A 14,610-nucleotide genomic window follows, 5' to 3' on the forward strand; every position below is an offset into this window, starting at 1 on the left:
ATGAACTATTGGAGATGAAAACTTAGGAAGGATGTGAATATCGAGAAGAGGCTTATAAGGAAAAAAGGAAAAACTAAGCTAAGGCAGATTACATTGGACTCAAGACTTTCTTTGGTGGGGCAGACTGGACTGATATGAAGAGGAGTACTAATATTCAAGAGAAATATGGCACTTTTATGAATATTTACAACAGAGGAATAGATATATTTTCCATTTTACACAGTAAAAACTAAAGAAGAGAAAACATGGTTTGGATGGAGGTGTGAGACAGCAAAAAAGAAATAAAAGTAAGGTATGTAGGAATTTAACCCCTTGACTGCGGATTTCCTACAAGAAGACCTCACCAATCTACAGGAATGGAGCAAAAAGTGTCTGCTACAATTCAATGAAGAAAAATGAAAAGCCATGCACCTTGGGAGTGGAGATCCAACATACTAATACTACATGGGAAACACTCCACTATCCACCACAGAGGTAGAGAAAGACCTGGGAGTATGTGTTACCAGGCTACCAGTGAAAGCCAAATCCGTGCCAATCACAGCAGACGGGTTAAAGAAAAGACCAAATAAGAACCATAGGGACAAATATAAAAAAACAAAAAATGATTATGTGAAAATAAGGAGAGGAGGAAGCTGAATTTGAATGAAGAATACTTTTTAAATGTAAAGAAACAAAAATGTTTTATAAATTCATAAACGGGAAGTTAAAAAGAAGTGTAGGAGTGGAAAGGCTAAAGGAAAAAAATGTAATCTACGAAAAGGACAAAAAAATTGCAGAAATATTAAATAAAAATTTTCATAAAGTGTTTACGGAGGAAACCGACTTTGACTAAGGTCTCGAAAATTGCAAACTGCTTTGAAAAATAAGAGTGTGGATGATTGTCATAAACAGCAGGAAGATTTAAATGAGATTCATGAATGGAATAAAGAATAGGAAATGGAGTTCAATGAAAAAAAGTGTCACAGAATGAAAATTGGCAGGAGTAAAAATAGACCATGTGGAGTGTATAAAATGGGAGGGACAATCATTGACACAGTGAAGGAAGAAAAAGACTTAGGAATTATAATACAAGATACACTGGCACCTGAGAAGCACATAAATATGATATTCGGAGAAACATAAAGTCAACTGCAAAATATTTGAGTGGTATTTCACTACTTGGATGGAGACATGATGAAAAAAATAATAACTTTGATAAGACCAAGGTTAGACTATGCAGCGGTAGTTTGGTCACCCCACAAGAAAAAGGACATAAGGAAACTTGAAAAGATTCAAAGGATTGCAACTTTGATGGTACCAGAACTATCAAGTCTGTCATACAAGACTAGATTGGGGGAAGTGGGCTTACCAACAATGGAAGAAAGAAGAGAAAGAGGAGACCTGATAGCACTGTACAGGACCACAAATGGAATGGACGTGTCGGATAGAAATGATTTAATCGAGATGGAAGGGAGGATGCAACTAAGAGGACACAATAAGAAATTGAGGGAGGGGACTTGTTTGAGACATAAAGAAGTACAGTTTTCCATACAGGAGTGTGGATACATAGAATGGACTAAACAAAGACATTGTTGAAGCAGGTAGTGCCCTTATAATGAAGGAAAAGTTGGACAAATATAGATTGGGAGACAGGACTGACCGAGCTTCAGCTCAGGCCCTGTATACTACAAATAGGTAAATACACACACATACACACACACACACAAAAAAAGTATATATATAGATATATATATATATATATATATATATATATATATATATATATATATATATATATATATATATATATATATATATATATATATATATATATATATATATATATATATATATATATATATATATATATATATATATATATATATATATATATATATATATATATATATATATATATATATATATATATATATATATATATATATATATATATATATATATATATATATATATATATATATATATATATATATATATATATATATATATATATATATATATATATATATATATATATATACACAGTAATCCCCCCTCCATTGCGGGGGTTACATTCCAGACCCACCCGTGATGTGAAAATCTGCAAAATAGAAATACAGTCGTCCCTCAAATAGTACGGTTTCTAATAGTACAGTTTCAGTTTTATACAGATTGTCATGGTAGAATTTTTTTAGGATTTTTAAATTTCCTGCTCTTCGCACCAAGTAGTTATGGCGTGAGTGGCAACACTGTTGTACCAAAACATCTGCTGAATGCACCCCAAAAGCGTTCGAGATAGGTGTTCACCTTGCAGAAGAATTCAGATTTAGAAGTTACGTTTTGGGATGAGTTACGTTGCCGTAGGGAGAGCATTCCACGAGAATGAGAGCAGTGTTCGCTATATCTATGATCTTGATCTTGATCTTGGTCTTAATGTCACAAGTGGCCTGGGACTTCTCACTTGGTCTTGGTCTTGGTCTTGGTTCGGGAGGTAGTTGTCCCTTTCGGTCCCAACTACAGCCTTTGAAACGGCTTACTCTCTAGGGCCAACACCCTGAAAATCAGTGTAAAAGAAATTCTTGCTGGGCCGCCATATTTGCTGATGACGTCATCACTGCACGAAGGTGCTCCACCTCTCAAAGCCAGGAGCCAGCAGACGTGCCGAGTTGGCAACTCGTGCTGCCCCGTCACGCGTTTGAGAGCACTCAGGATGTTCTGAGAGTCCCGATACCCTCTCTCAAACACAGCCCAGAAGTGTTTCTAAGGGGGGCATTAATTTAATACAGATTTTCGAATAGTACGGGAATCCTGGGTCCCTAACCCCCGTACTACTTGAGGGACGACTGTACTCTATTTATATATACCTAAGGCATGTTTTTATAACTTTTACGGTACTTTTAAAAGCATTTTATGGTCTTTAAACACACTTTTAAAACAATAGAAACACACCGTACACTGTAGGGAGACATGCGGAACTGAGACAGAACAAGGCAAACAGCTTCTCTTCCTGCGAGATGCGAAGCAGCAAGATGCTTCTACAACACAACAGCCAATCAGCGGCCGAGAAAACAATACCGATGCTCTGATTGGCTGAATCGGTACATACGGCCATTCTATCATGACGCGCGAGATTTAAACTCATTAACAATGCTGCGAAATGGCAAAAATATACGTGATATCAAAATTAATAGGTCTTACAGAAAAAAAACGCGAAATACCAGGACTGTGAAAACTGAACCACGATATCATGGGGGTTTACTGTACATTATATATATATATATATATATATATATATATATATATATATATATATATATATATATATATATATATATATATATATATATATATATATATATATATATATATATATATATATATATATATATACACACACAAAACAAATGGTGAAAAGTTACCTTAAGTTGCTGCATCTGTTTGTCCAACAGCTGTCGTTTCCTTTGTTCTACTTCTGATTTCAGCTTTATTGCATCAGCCTTCTGTTTTTCAACTTTGTGCTTGGCAGCAACCTGCAAATATTTTTTGTGCTGAGAAAAGTAATAGTCTCAAGAGAACTACATTGTGAGAGGGCAACTGCAGACTTTCTAAGCTCTGTATAAGTACAGGGTATCACTAAGCCTCATAATGGGGAAGAAGCAAAGGTAATGCTTCTCCTTTGCTTCCCTAAAATGTCCATCTCACAGAGTACAATAATATTTGATCTAAATAAACTAAATAATTTTGTACACGAACATAAAAGTGCTGAAAGTCTCCTTCACCACATTGAATTTTTCTTTGCAAAATGAAACTCCAGTTTCTTCTCATCATGCTATTATTTAGGTGATGCATGGTGAGTAAAATCAAGACCTCCAATGACATGTGATTCATATTAATCCATTACCAAAGCATAAAAACTTACTGTCATTTATTTTTTTTTGGCAGGGGGGAGGGGGTGGGGAGAACATAAGTACATAAGAATGCAGAATGCAAGAGGCCGGTAGGCCTGTACAAGGCAGCTCCTTTGAACCTAAGCTCTGGTGTATCTGACCCCATCTAATTTCGCTGTTCATGAATTTACCTAATCTAATTTTTTATGGGACAATTGTATTGGCACTAACCACATGACTGCTAAGTCTATTCCACTCATCCACCACTCTGTTAGTAAACAAATTTTTGCCAATGTCCTCGTTGAATCTGAATTTATCCAGTTTAAACCCATTACTACGTGTCCTACCCGGTTCTCTCACCAACAAAGCCTTATGAGTATCCCCCTTATTAAAGCCCTTCATCCATATATAAACCTCGATCATGTCTCCACACACCCTTCGCCTTTCTAGAGAATGTAAGTTTAACTGTTTGAGTCTTTCCTCGTATGGCAAGTTTCTCAACCCCTGAATCATCTTAGTAATCTTCCTCTGCACTGATTCTAACATATTGATATCCATTCTATAGTAAGGTGACCAGATCCATTCTATAGTAAGGTGACCAGAACTGAACTGCATAGTCAAGATGAGGTCTAACTAATACTAAATAAAGTTTGAGGAAGACTTCGGTGCTTCTGTTGCTTACGCTCCATAAAATAAATCCCAGTACCCTGTTTGCTCAATTTCTAGCTTGAATGCATTGCGCCCTTGGACGGAGATCAGAGCTCACTAAGACCCCTAAATCCCTCTCACACCCAGACCTGCTTGTGAGAGTGTCATTATACCCTATCGTTGCGCTTGGCGCGGGACGCGACTATCCCCCCCAGGCACACTCGGGCAGGCCAGCGGAGGGAGGGGGGTCACTTTTAACCTCTGTATCTCAAAAACTATTCATCACAGCTAAAAAACATAACCACCATTGGAAAGAGGAAGCCCAGAACTATAGCATTCAGTTATGTGTGCCTCTCCTGCAAATGTACAGGCACATTCATGGGGTGTTGCCCGTGAATGTCAGTGCGTGTGTGACGGTCAGCCATATTGAGGCAACTGTGGAGATCTCTTCATGTACTGCTGGCAAGGTAGTATTGCCAACTGCAAAATTTACAACTATTTGGTCAAAGAATCAGTCAGGTGATAAGTGAAGCTATGCAAAAATGCCGCTTTACTGGACAACAACATCCACCAGTTACTCATTCGTAGATTTTCCGCACCTAGGCTGATATGATTTTCCACCAAATTTACTGGAAAACCCACTGCATTGGCAATGCTGTGGGGTGAGAAATAGTGTTGGAACACTCTCATATGTGAGAAATTTGAGTGCGACTGGAACTTGCAGCGAGGTTTTAGAACCACCAGCAAGTTACGCTAGTCCTCGCTGCGAGGATTTAACTTCGAAAGGGTTAAGCAATAGTTATGTGAGGGGTTGTTCCTACCTAAACTCAGAACACTGCATTTCCCTACATTGAACTCCATCTGACATTTATCCACCCAGTCATACAATCTGTTTAGTTCATCCTGGGCCCGGATTCATCAACCTTACCAACCACGCCTCTGGTATCTCTCACATTTACTGAAGCGCTACCAGAGCTGCGGCATCTTTCAAACATGGCATTCATCAACGGTATGGTAACGCTCCCGTAACTCGCACCCTAGCAACGATTGGTTGGGCTGGATAGCCAATCACGTGCGACCTTTGATGCTGTATTTCAGCTTTCACGTGTCGTTTGTTTACTAATACACAGACTTCAAAATCAAGACGTGTATTGTACAGGCGTAAATACTTCCTTAAAACAAATAATTAGCGTGGTGATCCCTCGGTTAGATGCGTTTTTTACGAATGAATGCACGTTATTTGTATATTTATTCTTGAAATAAAAATATACTCGCTTATGTAGCCTAGTTATATTCTGAACCTTTTTGTATGGTACCTACATAGTTTTCCGTCGCCAACGCCAGCTGCGTGCCTCGCTATCACAAGATTGGGTATTATTCTAATGTTTGCCCATACCCCTCGCAACCAAAATTGACTAGGGGGCCATTGCCATCATGCCTCACTGGTGCAGCCAAGCAATGGGTGTGGGCGTGGGAAGCTGTGGCTGCTGAGGTGAATGGCGTGATCGAGTGGCTTCGTGAGTAGTGTGGAGGAGGTCAGAGCAAAATTTTACGACATTAAACTCCACAGCAAGAATATTGGAGGGAATAATGTTCTGTCACAGACAGAACATTATTCCCTCTGCAGTGTTTTAACAAGTAGGGAAAAGTCATGTGGGTGGACAGTTCCACACATTTACATACTATAGAGTGCGGCCTGCAAGTGAAGCCGGCCTGAGGCCGTGCACGGGTCTGCCCAGTTCATCCCAAACCGACGACTTCACACACCTCACTCCCACCCCGTTTCCTGACCCCAACATTAATTTTTGAGAAAAATGGAGACCACCATCATCTTCCTGAGAAAATTTTGCATCACACTAGCATAAAATTGTAACAATAATGTGTAAATACACATACGAAAATCAAAGTTAAATGAATAGGGAGTACACATTTTCTTGCATTTATTTCTCTTCAACTCCTTCTTACTCAGCTGCTTTTCGTCACATCGCTTCTATAAGCCCAGATCCTAAATCTGCATGCTTTTCTGCTTCTGATGGTGTAGGGCACGTTACAAGGTAAAAAATACATAGGCTCAAAATCGCCTCCGAACATGAGCCGCGGCAGTGTCTACCCACTTACCACGCCTGTGATAACTCAGTTACGGGTGCTCGGAGCCGCGGTAACTTTTGGCCTTACCACGGGTCCGGAAAGTGGTTGATGAATGCCGATTTACCGGGTGGGTGGAGATACCGCGAGACTTACCAGACAGAGGTCTGGTAAATGGTTTGATGAATCCTGCCCCTGGAGAATACTAGCGTCCTGATCTGACTCAATTACTCTACCGATCTTGGTAACATCTGCAAACTTACTGACATCACTACTAATTCCTGTATCTAAGTCATTGATATAAATAATAAACAAAGGTGGACCTAATACCGAACCATGTGGGACCCCACTCGTAACACATCCCCAGTCAGATCTTTTACCATTGATTTGCACTCTTTGCTTCCTATTGCTAAGCCATGCCTTGACCCAGTTCAAAACTTTACCCTCTACTCCGTGAGCTTGTAATTTAAGCAACAGTTGTTGGTGAGGAACTTTGTCAAACATTTTACTAAAACCAAGATAGATTACATCATAATTTTCATCTCTGTCTACTGCCTCAAATAGTTTACTGTAGAAGGACAAGAGATTGGTGAGGCATGACCTACCTTTCGTGAACCCATGCTGCGAGTCGTGAATTAAGCTGTGTTACTCTAGATGATCCCGAATGTTCCTGGCTATTATGGACTCCAGCATCTTGCCTATAACCGATGTTAAGCTAATTGGGCGATAGTTTGAAGCAGCTGACCTGTCCCCCTTTTTGAAAATCGGCGTCACATTAGCTACTTTCCATACGCTGGGCACATAACCAGTAGTTACCGACATCTTAAAGATGTAAGTTAGTGGGTCACTTAGTACATCCCTGCATTCCTTTAATACCCTCGGAAATATCCCGTCAGGACCTGGCAACTTATTCTTCTTAAGCTTATCGATCTCATCCTGGACAACTTGCCTGGTAATGATTATGGGCCGCTTTCACAGTCACATTTGTTTGTTTTGATCGTTACCAATGAGCAGTGATCGCCGCTACCAACAAGAAATCCGCTTTCACAGTCGCCTTTCATGGCGCTGTTTGTTTGCATCAGTACCAGAGATTGGAACCTCTGGTAACGGAGCTCTGGTAGCCATGTGGGGGCTCCCCAATGGAGCTTACCAATGACATTAATTAGTAAATAATACAAATTCTTGCTCTCAAATGATTATATATTTTTTTTTCAAATAGATGTGAAAAAATATTAAACAATACAGCAACACGTTGCACGGCTTCGACGGTAATATGAGAAATTTTTTTGAAGAACTTCACCTGCTGACCAGTAAACGTCCTGCTGAGAATTTCAGTTTGATTGATTGGTGGTTTATTGTTGCAAATGTAAACAACAAAGAAGAAGGGAGGACTTTAATATCACCATTATTCACCTGGTATGCCTTCTTTGTCAAACTCGTATTATTCTTGTTAGCCTAATATGTATGCATAGGGCATACATATAACGAAATAACCCCTATTAAGTAAAGAATAAATGTGGTCTGATAAATAAGTGTGAATAATGAATAAATGTAATTGATATAGATGAAAAGTCTGTCTTATTTAATTGCTGACATCTGCTAATATAAGAGAACTTTAATTAATACTTCTCACCATTATTTCACCTTTTCCGCCTAGGAAATATTAGGTTATCAGCAGATGTGAGGGGTGTATCGGCGAGACACTCCACATTTTTTCATCATATTTATTATTCACAGTTACTCTTTATATCTATTTTTCATGTTTACTTTTAGTACGTTTATTTTTCATATTACTCCTACATAATCCTCTGCTCAGCTGATGTAATGTTGACATTTCCCGTCACTCCGGCATACCAATACTGCCAAATCACGCGCCTTCATCTTGTTATGATCACAGCGACTGTGAAAGCGGATCGAGGCAATGGTAATGCCTGTTACCAGGATGGTAGGGACTTTGGTTAGGGTGCGTACCAGACGACTGTGAAAGCGGCCCTATATCCCTTAATTTATCGCCATCCCCGCCCTCGTACACCTGAACCCTTTCCGGAATAGTTGTTCGACCCTCTTGTGTAAATACTGAAAGGAAGTAGTCGTTCAACAATGTGCTCATATTTTCATAATTTTCCACTAGCTCGCCTGTGTTTGTTTTCAGCGGTCCAATTTTCTCCCTTGTTTTTGTTCTATACATTTGAAAGAAGCCCTTTGGTTAATTTTTTACCTCATTTGCTACTTTGATCTCATAGTTCCTTTTTGATACCCCGGTGTTTTTCTTCACTAATCTAGATAGTTTGACATACCGGCCCCTGAGATGTGTTTCACCATTCTTTATTTTCTGATAAATTCCCTTCTTTAACCCTATCTCATGTTTTAGTCTACGAGTCATCCACTTAGGGTCATTGTTTTCTTTTGTAAGTGTTCACTAGGGTATATGCTGTCCTTGCCCCTCTACTATTACTCTAACTCAATTATTGTAAGACATTTCTACCTGGTTCTCCTGGCTCACCAACTCACAGTTCTGGCCCTCATGAATCCCTAAATTTTCCCAGTTTACCCCTTCAAGATATCTTCGAAGCCCCTTGTAATTTCCTCTTCTAAAATCTGGCACTAACACTGGGTTTGGTTCGCAGGTTACCGCCCAGTCTAAGCTAAAATGAACCGTTCTGTGGTCACTATTTCCTAACTCTCTGCCCACCTCCAACTCATGTAGCAAGTTTCCATTATTAGTTAGGACTAAGTCTAATATGTTATCTCCTCTGGTAGGGGGATTGGAATTAATGTCTGCCTCTGTGGTCTAGTAATTAGCATGCCCAGCTACAAATCTGTGAGCCCAGGTTCAAATCCTGATCTGGGCAGTCAGTGTGCAGCTCACCCACCTGTTCATCCTCCCTTTCGGGCTGACTGATAAATGGGTACCTGGGGATAACTGAGGAATGTAAACTGTGGGAACCCGAATGTCATACTGGCCCTCTGTCCCAGAATAATGGGTTCTTTCAACTTAAGGCTCAAGGGCCACTGCAATGGAGATGAGCACTGCAGCCACACACATCTATAGCATATACCCCCAACTTTGCCATTACATAATATCCTTGAACTATTTGTCAGGCAAATACTGCCAATCATGTGGACTTATTATGGGACAGTGTCAGAAAATCATGGATAAACTGACTTCTTACAGAGGGCTTAAGAAATAGGTGCTGGCTTGGTAACACAAAGCTGCCTTTCCAGCAGTATTCTGACTAATGTAGGAAATACAGTGATCCCTCGTCTACTGCGGGGGTTAGGTTCCAGAAACCCCCGCAATAGGTGAAAATCCGCGAAGTAGCGACCTTACATTTATTTTATTATTTATATATATTTTAAGGCTTTATAAACCCTCCCCACACTCTCATAAACCTTTCCCACACTCTTATTGAGAGAGAGAGAGAGAGAGAGAGAGAGAGAGAGAGAGAGAGAGAGAGAGAGAGAGAGAGAGAGTCAGGTAAAGGGAGAGAGAAAAGGTGTGAGTGGAAGGTAAAGCAATAAAAAGAGAAAAACTGGGAGGGAGGGGAAAGGAAAAGAAGAAAGAAATGAGCAAGTTGGAAAGTTTCGTTTAGTCAGCGCAACATCTGTGGTCATATGCCGGAGAGAGACAGAAGGGAAAGGAATTATAGGAGAAGGGAACAGATCCCAGGAGACGAGACACAACCCCCAATTGATACCTGGTACCCATTCACTGCTGGGTGGACGGGGCGTAGGGTATCGGAAAAGCCACCCAAAATTTTCCACTCTGCCCAGGAATCCAACCCAGGCTCTCTCAGTTGTGAGCCGAGTGTGCTAACCACTGCACCACGAAGCCCCCAGAAAGAAATGAGAAGGAAGGAGAAAATACGGGGACAAAGAGGGAGAAGAAAGAAAGGAAATGGGGGAGGAGTGAACCAGGGAAAAGCCTAACGGCGCAATAGGCTGCGACGGAAAAATAAAAAATAGGTTGGTGACATAGGTGCTTATTTAGGTGTGTTCCGACTTACGTCGAAAATCGAGTTACGACACGTCATTAGAAAATGAACTCCGTCGAAAGTCAAGGACCTCCTGTACTCTTAAACACTTTTTACACTTTAAACCTACGTATCTTTAACAACGTATAAAATTCTATATTTTTTATATCGTTTTCCTTTTTTAGGCTAGAAAATACTTCTTCTACTGCAAAAATAATTGAAATAATATATAAAAAATACCTATAAACCACAAAATCCTGTGATAAAGCGAAAAATCCGCGATACAAAACTAGATACATACAATTAAAAAATCCGTAATACAGTGAGACTATACGATAAGTGAACCGCAATATGGCGAGGGATCACTGTAGTACTGGCTACTCTTGCCTGACATGTGATTTCTTGGATACTACAAGTTTGTTTTTGCCAACACTAAGCTCACATACTTGAAATCTGTGCTTAACCCCTTCTTTATCATGGTTCTCCACTGATGTAAAGTGTTCTCCTGCAGTACTGCAGCTCCCGTCCACCCGCGGCTCACGTGAGGTTATTTTACAAAACTGATCCTCCTCACTTGCTGAAAGAGTGTCTGCACAGGTAAAACTGTCTGCTAGTTTTACTGTCCTCCACCTCTAATCTAAGTTCTCATCTGGAGAGTAATCTAATAACTCCTCATGGGAGTTAAAATTTTAATCAGTGCTATCAAATGAAAGCAGACAACAATATCCCCAGTAAGCATCCAAATATCAGACACTCGGGCAGTGGGATCATAGAAAACGGAGGATCTTGGAAGGTCTAGGGTAATAGTAATATCCTACTTCTGCGTGAAAAATGAACTCCATAATTGATTGCTTACAGGGTGTGACTTTACAACAGATGGGTGGCTGTATGTAACATTTCATGAATGTGTTTACGTTTCTTGATAATGTTGCCATTGTGTGAGGTCTAAAAGTCAAGAGTCTAAGGCTCTTCGTCTTGTCAACTCCTCTCCTCTTACTGACAGTCTTCTACCTCTTAAATTCCACTGCCATGTTGCTTCTTTTTCTATCTTCTATTGATATTTTCATGCTGACTGCTCTTTGCTCTTCTAAACTTGCTAACTGCATGCTCCCCCCTAACCTGCGCCCCCACTGCACTCGACTTTCTACTCTAGCTCATCCCTTTATTGACTAAATACCATATGCAAGAGTTAACCAGCATCTTCATTCTTTCATCCCTTTCACTGGTAAACTCTGGAATGATCTTCCTTTGTCTGTATTTCCTCCTGCCTAAAACTTGAACTCTTTCAAGAGGAGAGTATCGAGACACTTCTCCCAAAATTGACCTCTCTTTTGGCCACTCTTCTGAACTCTTTTATAGGGGCAGTCATTAGCATGTTTTTTTTCACAGTATTACTTTTTTTGCCCTTGAGCTGCTTCCTTTAAAAAAAGATAATAATAATAATAACAAATAAATAAATAAATAAATAATCCATGCATTAGCGTGGTACTCATTTTGCTCGTACCACAAGGATGCTTCCACCTGTGGTACGCACGTACATTAAAACAGCACTGCGGGTGTGAAGGGGTTAGTTAACACAGGATTATGGATCACTTTTCACTGGAAGAAGAAACTGGAGTTTCCTTGTTTACACTACAATGAATTCCATTTGGAAGAAATACAAAGTGAGTGACGCTTTCTTCTTGCTATACTCTCATAAGCAATTCACTGAACTATTTGAATGAAATAATATGATACTCTTCCTTGCAGCTCTTTTAGAGAAGCAAAGAAAAGGTATTGCTTTCCCCTCTACTCGAGCCAGAAAAATAGGATAGTGCTGCCCCATTATTTTCATTTCACTACAGATCAATGTGGCCAGAGACAGAATTATCCTTCATTACCTCAGCAGCCAAGAGCTCTCGTTGCTTCAGAATGGCATCTATTTCCTGCTTCTTTGTGTCAGAAGATGAGGTGGTAGTGTGTGAAAACTCAGCAGCAACTGCTGGTAGAGAGGGAGACCCTGCCAGGGGTGAAGTAGGGGTGACAGCTCCTGGTGCAGTTGGTAAGGGATGTGGCCCACACCCTGGGGATAGGGGGGCCCCTGCTCCAGCTGTGTTGCCTGTCATTGCTGCTGCTGAGTAACTTGGGGTATTTATAGTGGACACTGCAGCAGCTGACTGAAGGGCCTGAGTATTGTAAACTGTCTTGACTAGGCTACCACGTGACATCATGACCTGGTGGAATGTGGCGATGAGCTCATGGAATGGAAGGATGAGTTCTCATTCATATCAATACATATATGGCATATTAATTTCTAGACTCTCATAGTATATTCATGATAAAAATTGCTGATGCCTACTTAATAATCAAGCTATGGGATGCAGTGTGAGAGAGAGAGAGAGAGAGAGAGAGAGAGAGAGAGAGAGAGGGGGGGGGGGGGGGGCTACAGTGGCTGGCAGGGAGCACTGGTTAAGGAGGCATGCAGAGATAAAAGTACTGTATATTATTATCAAGTATAAATCAATGTGAGGAGAGACTTATTTTACTCTGTAATAGAGTATGAATTCAGTATTGGAAGCCTTCCATCCATATGCTATTAAGAAAAATCTTGGAAAAAATGATTTATATTCCTATTGTCTTCACTTTTACAGTAGGTAATAATAAAAAAATTAAAAGATAACTGATGAAAGAAAGTAAAATCAATAAGCTTTCAAATGATATACAATACACTATTCATGAGTCAAACTTTTATAAAAACTACTGATGTTATTAGTTTCCACACACAAAATTCTTGAGCAAGCCCAGCCCAGATTCAGTTCTGTGCCAGTAAGCAGAACCCTGCGTGAGGGGGTTGAGCCTTCCCATGACCCACTCTCATCAACACTTACATATTTAAATATACCAAACCCTTGTAATATCTGAGGTTCACATGTTTGTTGCTAACCATGAAACCAGTTAATCTCCAAGCTCTATAATGACTTCTCCACACTCCATAATTGTGAGAAAAAATCATTTTTACAAATAATCTTGAATTCTTTAAATAGTGCCATAGTATTTTTTTTCTATTCCATATATTAATTTTTTTTTATAATACTTGTGGACTTTGGTAAATTTTGGTTCAACACATTGTTCTCAATGAACACACTATGCAAGAAGAGAACTATGAATAATTTCCCTTGAATTTTGCACAAGGAATTAAGAAACACATAACTTCCATAATAAAATGTATTCCTGATGTAGATAGGGAAAAAATAAATAAAATCAAGATATGTAAGAGAGTGAGGAAGTGCAATAAAAATATTCTAGATCCAATGGAGGAAGAATGTTGAAAAGTGTCTTGCAAAATTTCTAACTTTGTTGATTAAAAACAATCATGAGTATCTTGCAAATTCTACTACCGTAATGCAAAACTTTAAAAATCAAATGCAGACTCATACTCTACTGGATAAAGAGATTCTATAATTGTTGGAATTAACACAACATGAGTTACCTTCTCATTTTTATCCTCAGATGAAGTTTCCATCATAGTCTTGTTCAATGTTTTGTTTGGGTGACGAACACCCAGCCTGTCATGAACAGGACGCACAGGCTGGGTGGAGTATGAGGCAGCTCTTTCAATTTTGCCCTGAGAGAGAAGTACATATTTAAAATCACAGCTTATAATGGCAAAAATAGAAACTTATAATACTACAGAAGTTTATCCTAGTTTTGGTGGTTTCACTAGTCAAGTCTTATCAGCCTTTTCATTGCTAAACGCTCGCAGCGAGCGTTAGGCGTATTTGCTGGTGGTGCTAAACGCTCGCTGCGAGCTCCAGCCGCACTAAAATTTCCCACATATGAGTGTGTTCCAACACTATTTCTCACAACACAGGATTGACAATTGAGTGGGTTCTTCACTAAATTTGGTGGAAAATCATATCAGCCCAGCGAGGAAAATCTACGGACGAGCAACTGGTGGATGTTCTTGCCCAATATAGCGGCATTTTTGTAAATAGGGCAGTTGGCAATACTCCCTTGCCAGAATCTCAAGGAAAAATGTCTGCAGTTCCCTCAATATG

The 14,610-nt window shown here is 39.7% G+C and overlaps 1 protein-coding gene across 3 annotated transcripts in view; it reads right to left on the bottom strand.

Moving 5' to 3' along the window:
* LOC127000284 (RNA-binding protein 26-like) overlaps nt 1-14,610 on the bottom strand; it is a 96,971-nt gene that overhangs the window by 39,066 nt on the left and 43,295 nt on the right. For 2 of the 3 annotated variants that reach the window (XM_050863808.1, XM_050863806.1), the window contains 3 exons: nt 14,043-14,177; nt 12,454-12,786; nt 3,399-3,509 (listed from right to left, as the gene is read on the bottom strand). In XM_050863808.1, coding sequence (XP_050719765.1) covers nt 3,399-3,509; nt 12,454-12,786; nt 14,043-14,177 — 579 coding nt within the window. The remainder of the gene's footprint in view (nt 1-3,398; nt 3,510-12,453; nt 12,787-14,042; nt 14,178-14,610) is intronic. The other variant, XM_050863809.1, reaches the window with a different exon arrangement.

The sequence above is a fragment of the Eriocheir sinensis genome, chromosome 18 (genome assembly GCF_024679095.1).
Source record: "Eriocheir sinensis breed Jianghai 21 chromosome 18, ASM2467909v1, whole genome shotgun sequence".
Taxonomy (NCBI): Eukaryota; Metazoa; Arthropoda; class Malacostraca; order Decapoda; family Varunidae; genus Eriocheir; species Eriocheir sinensis.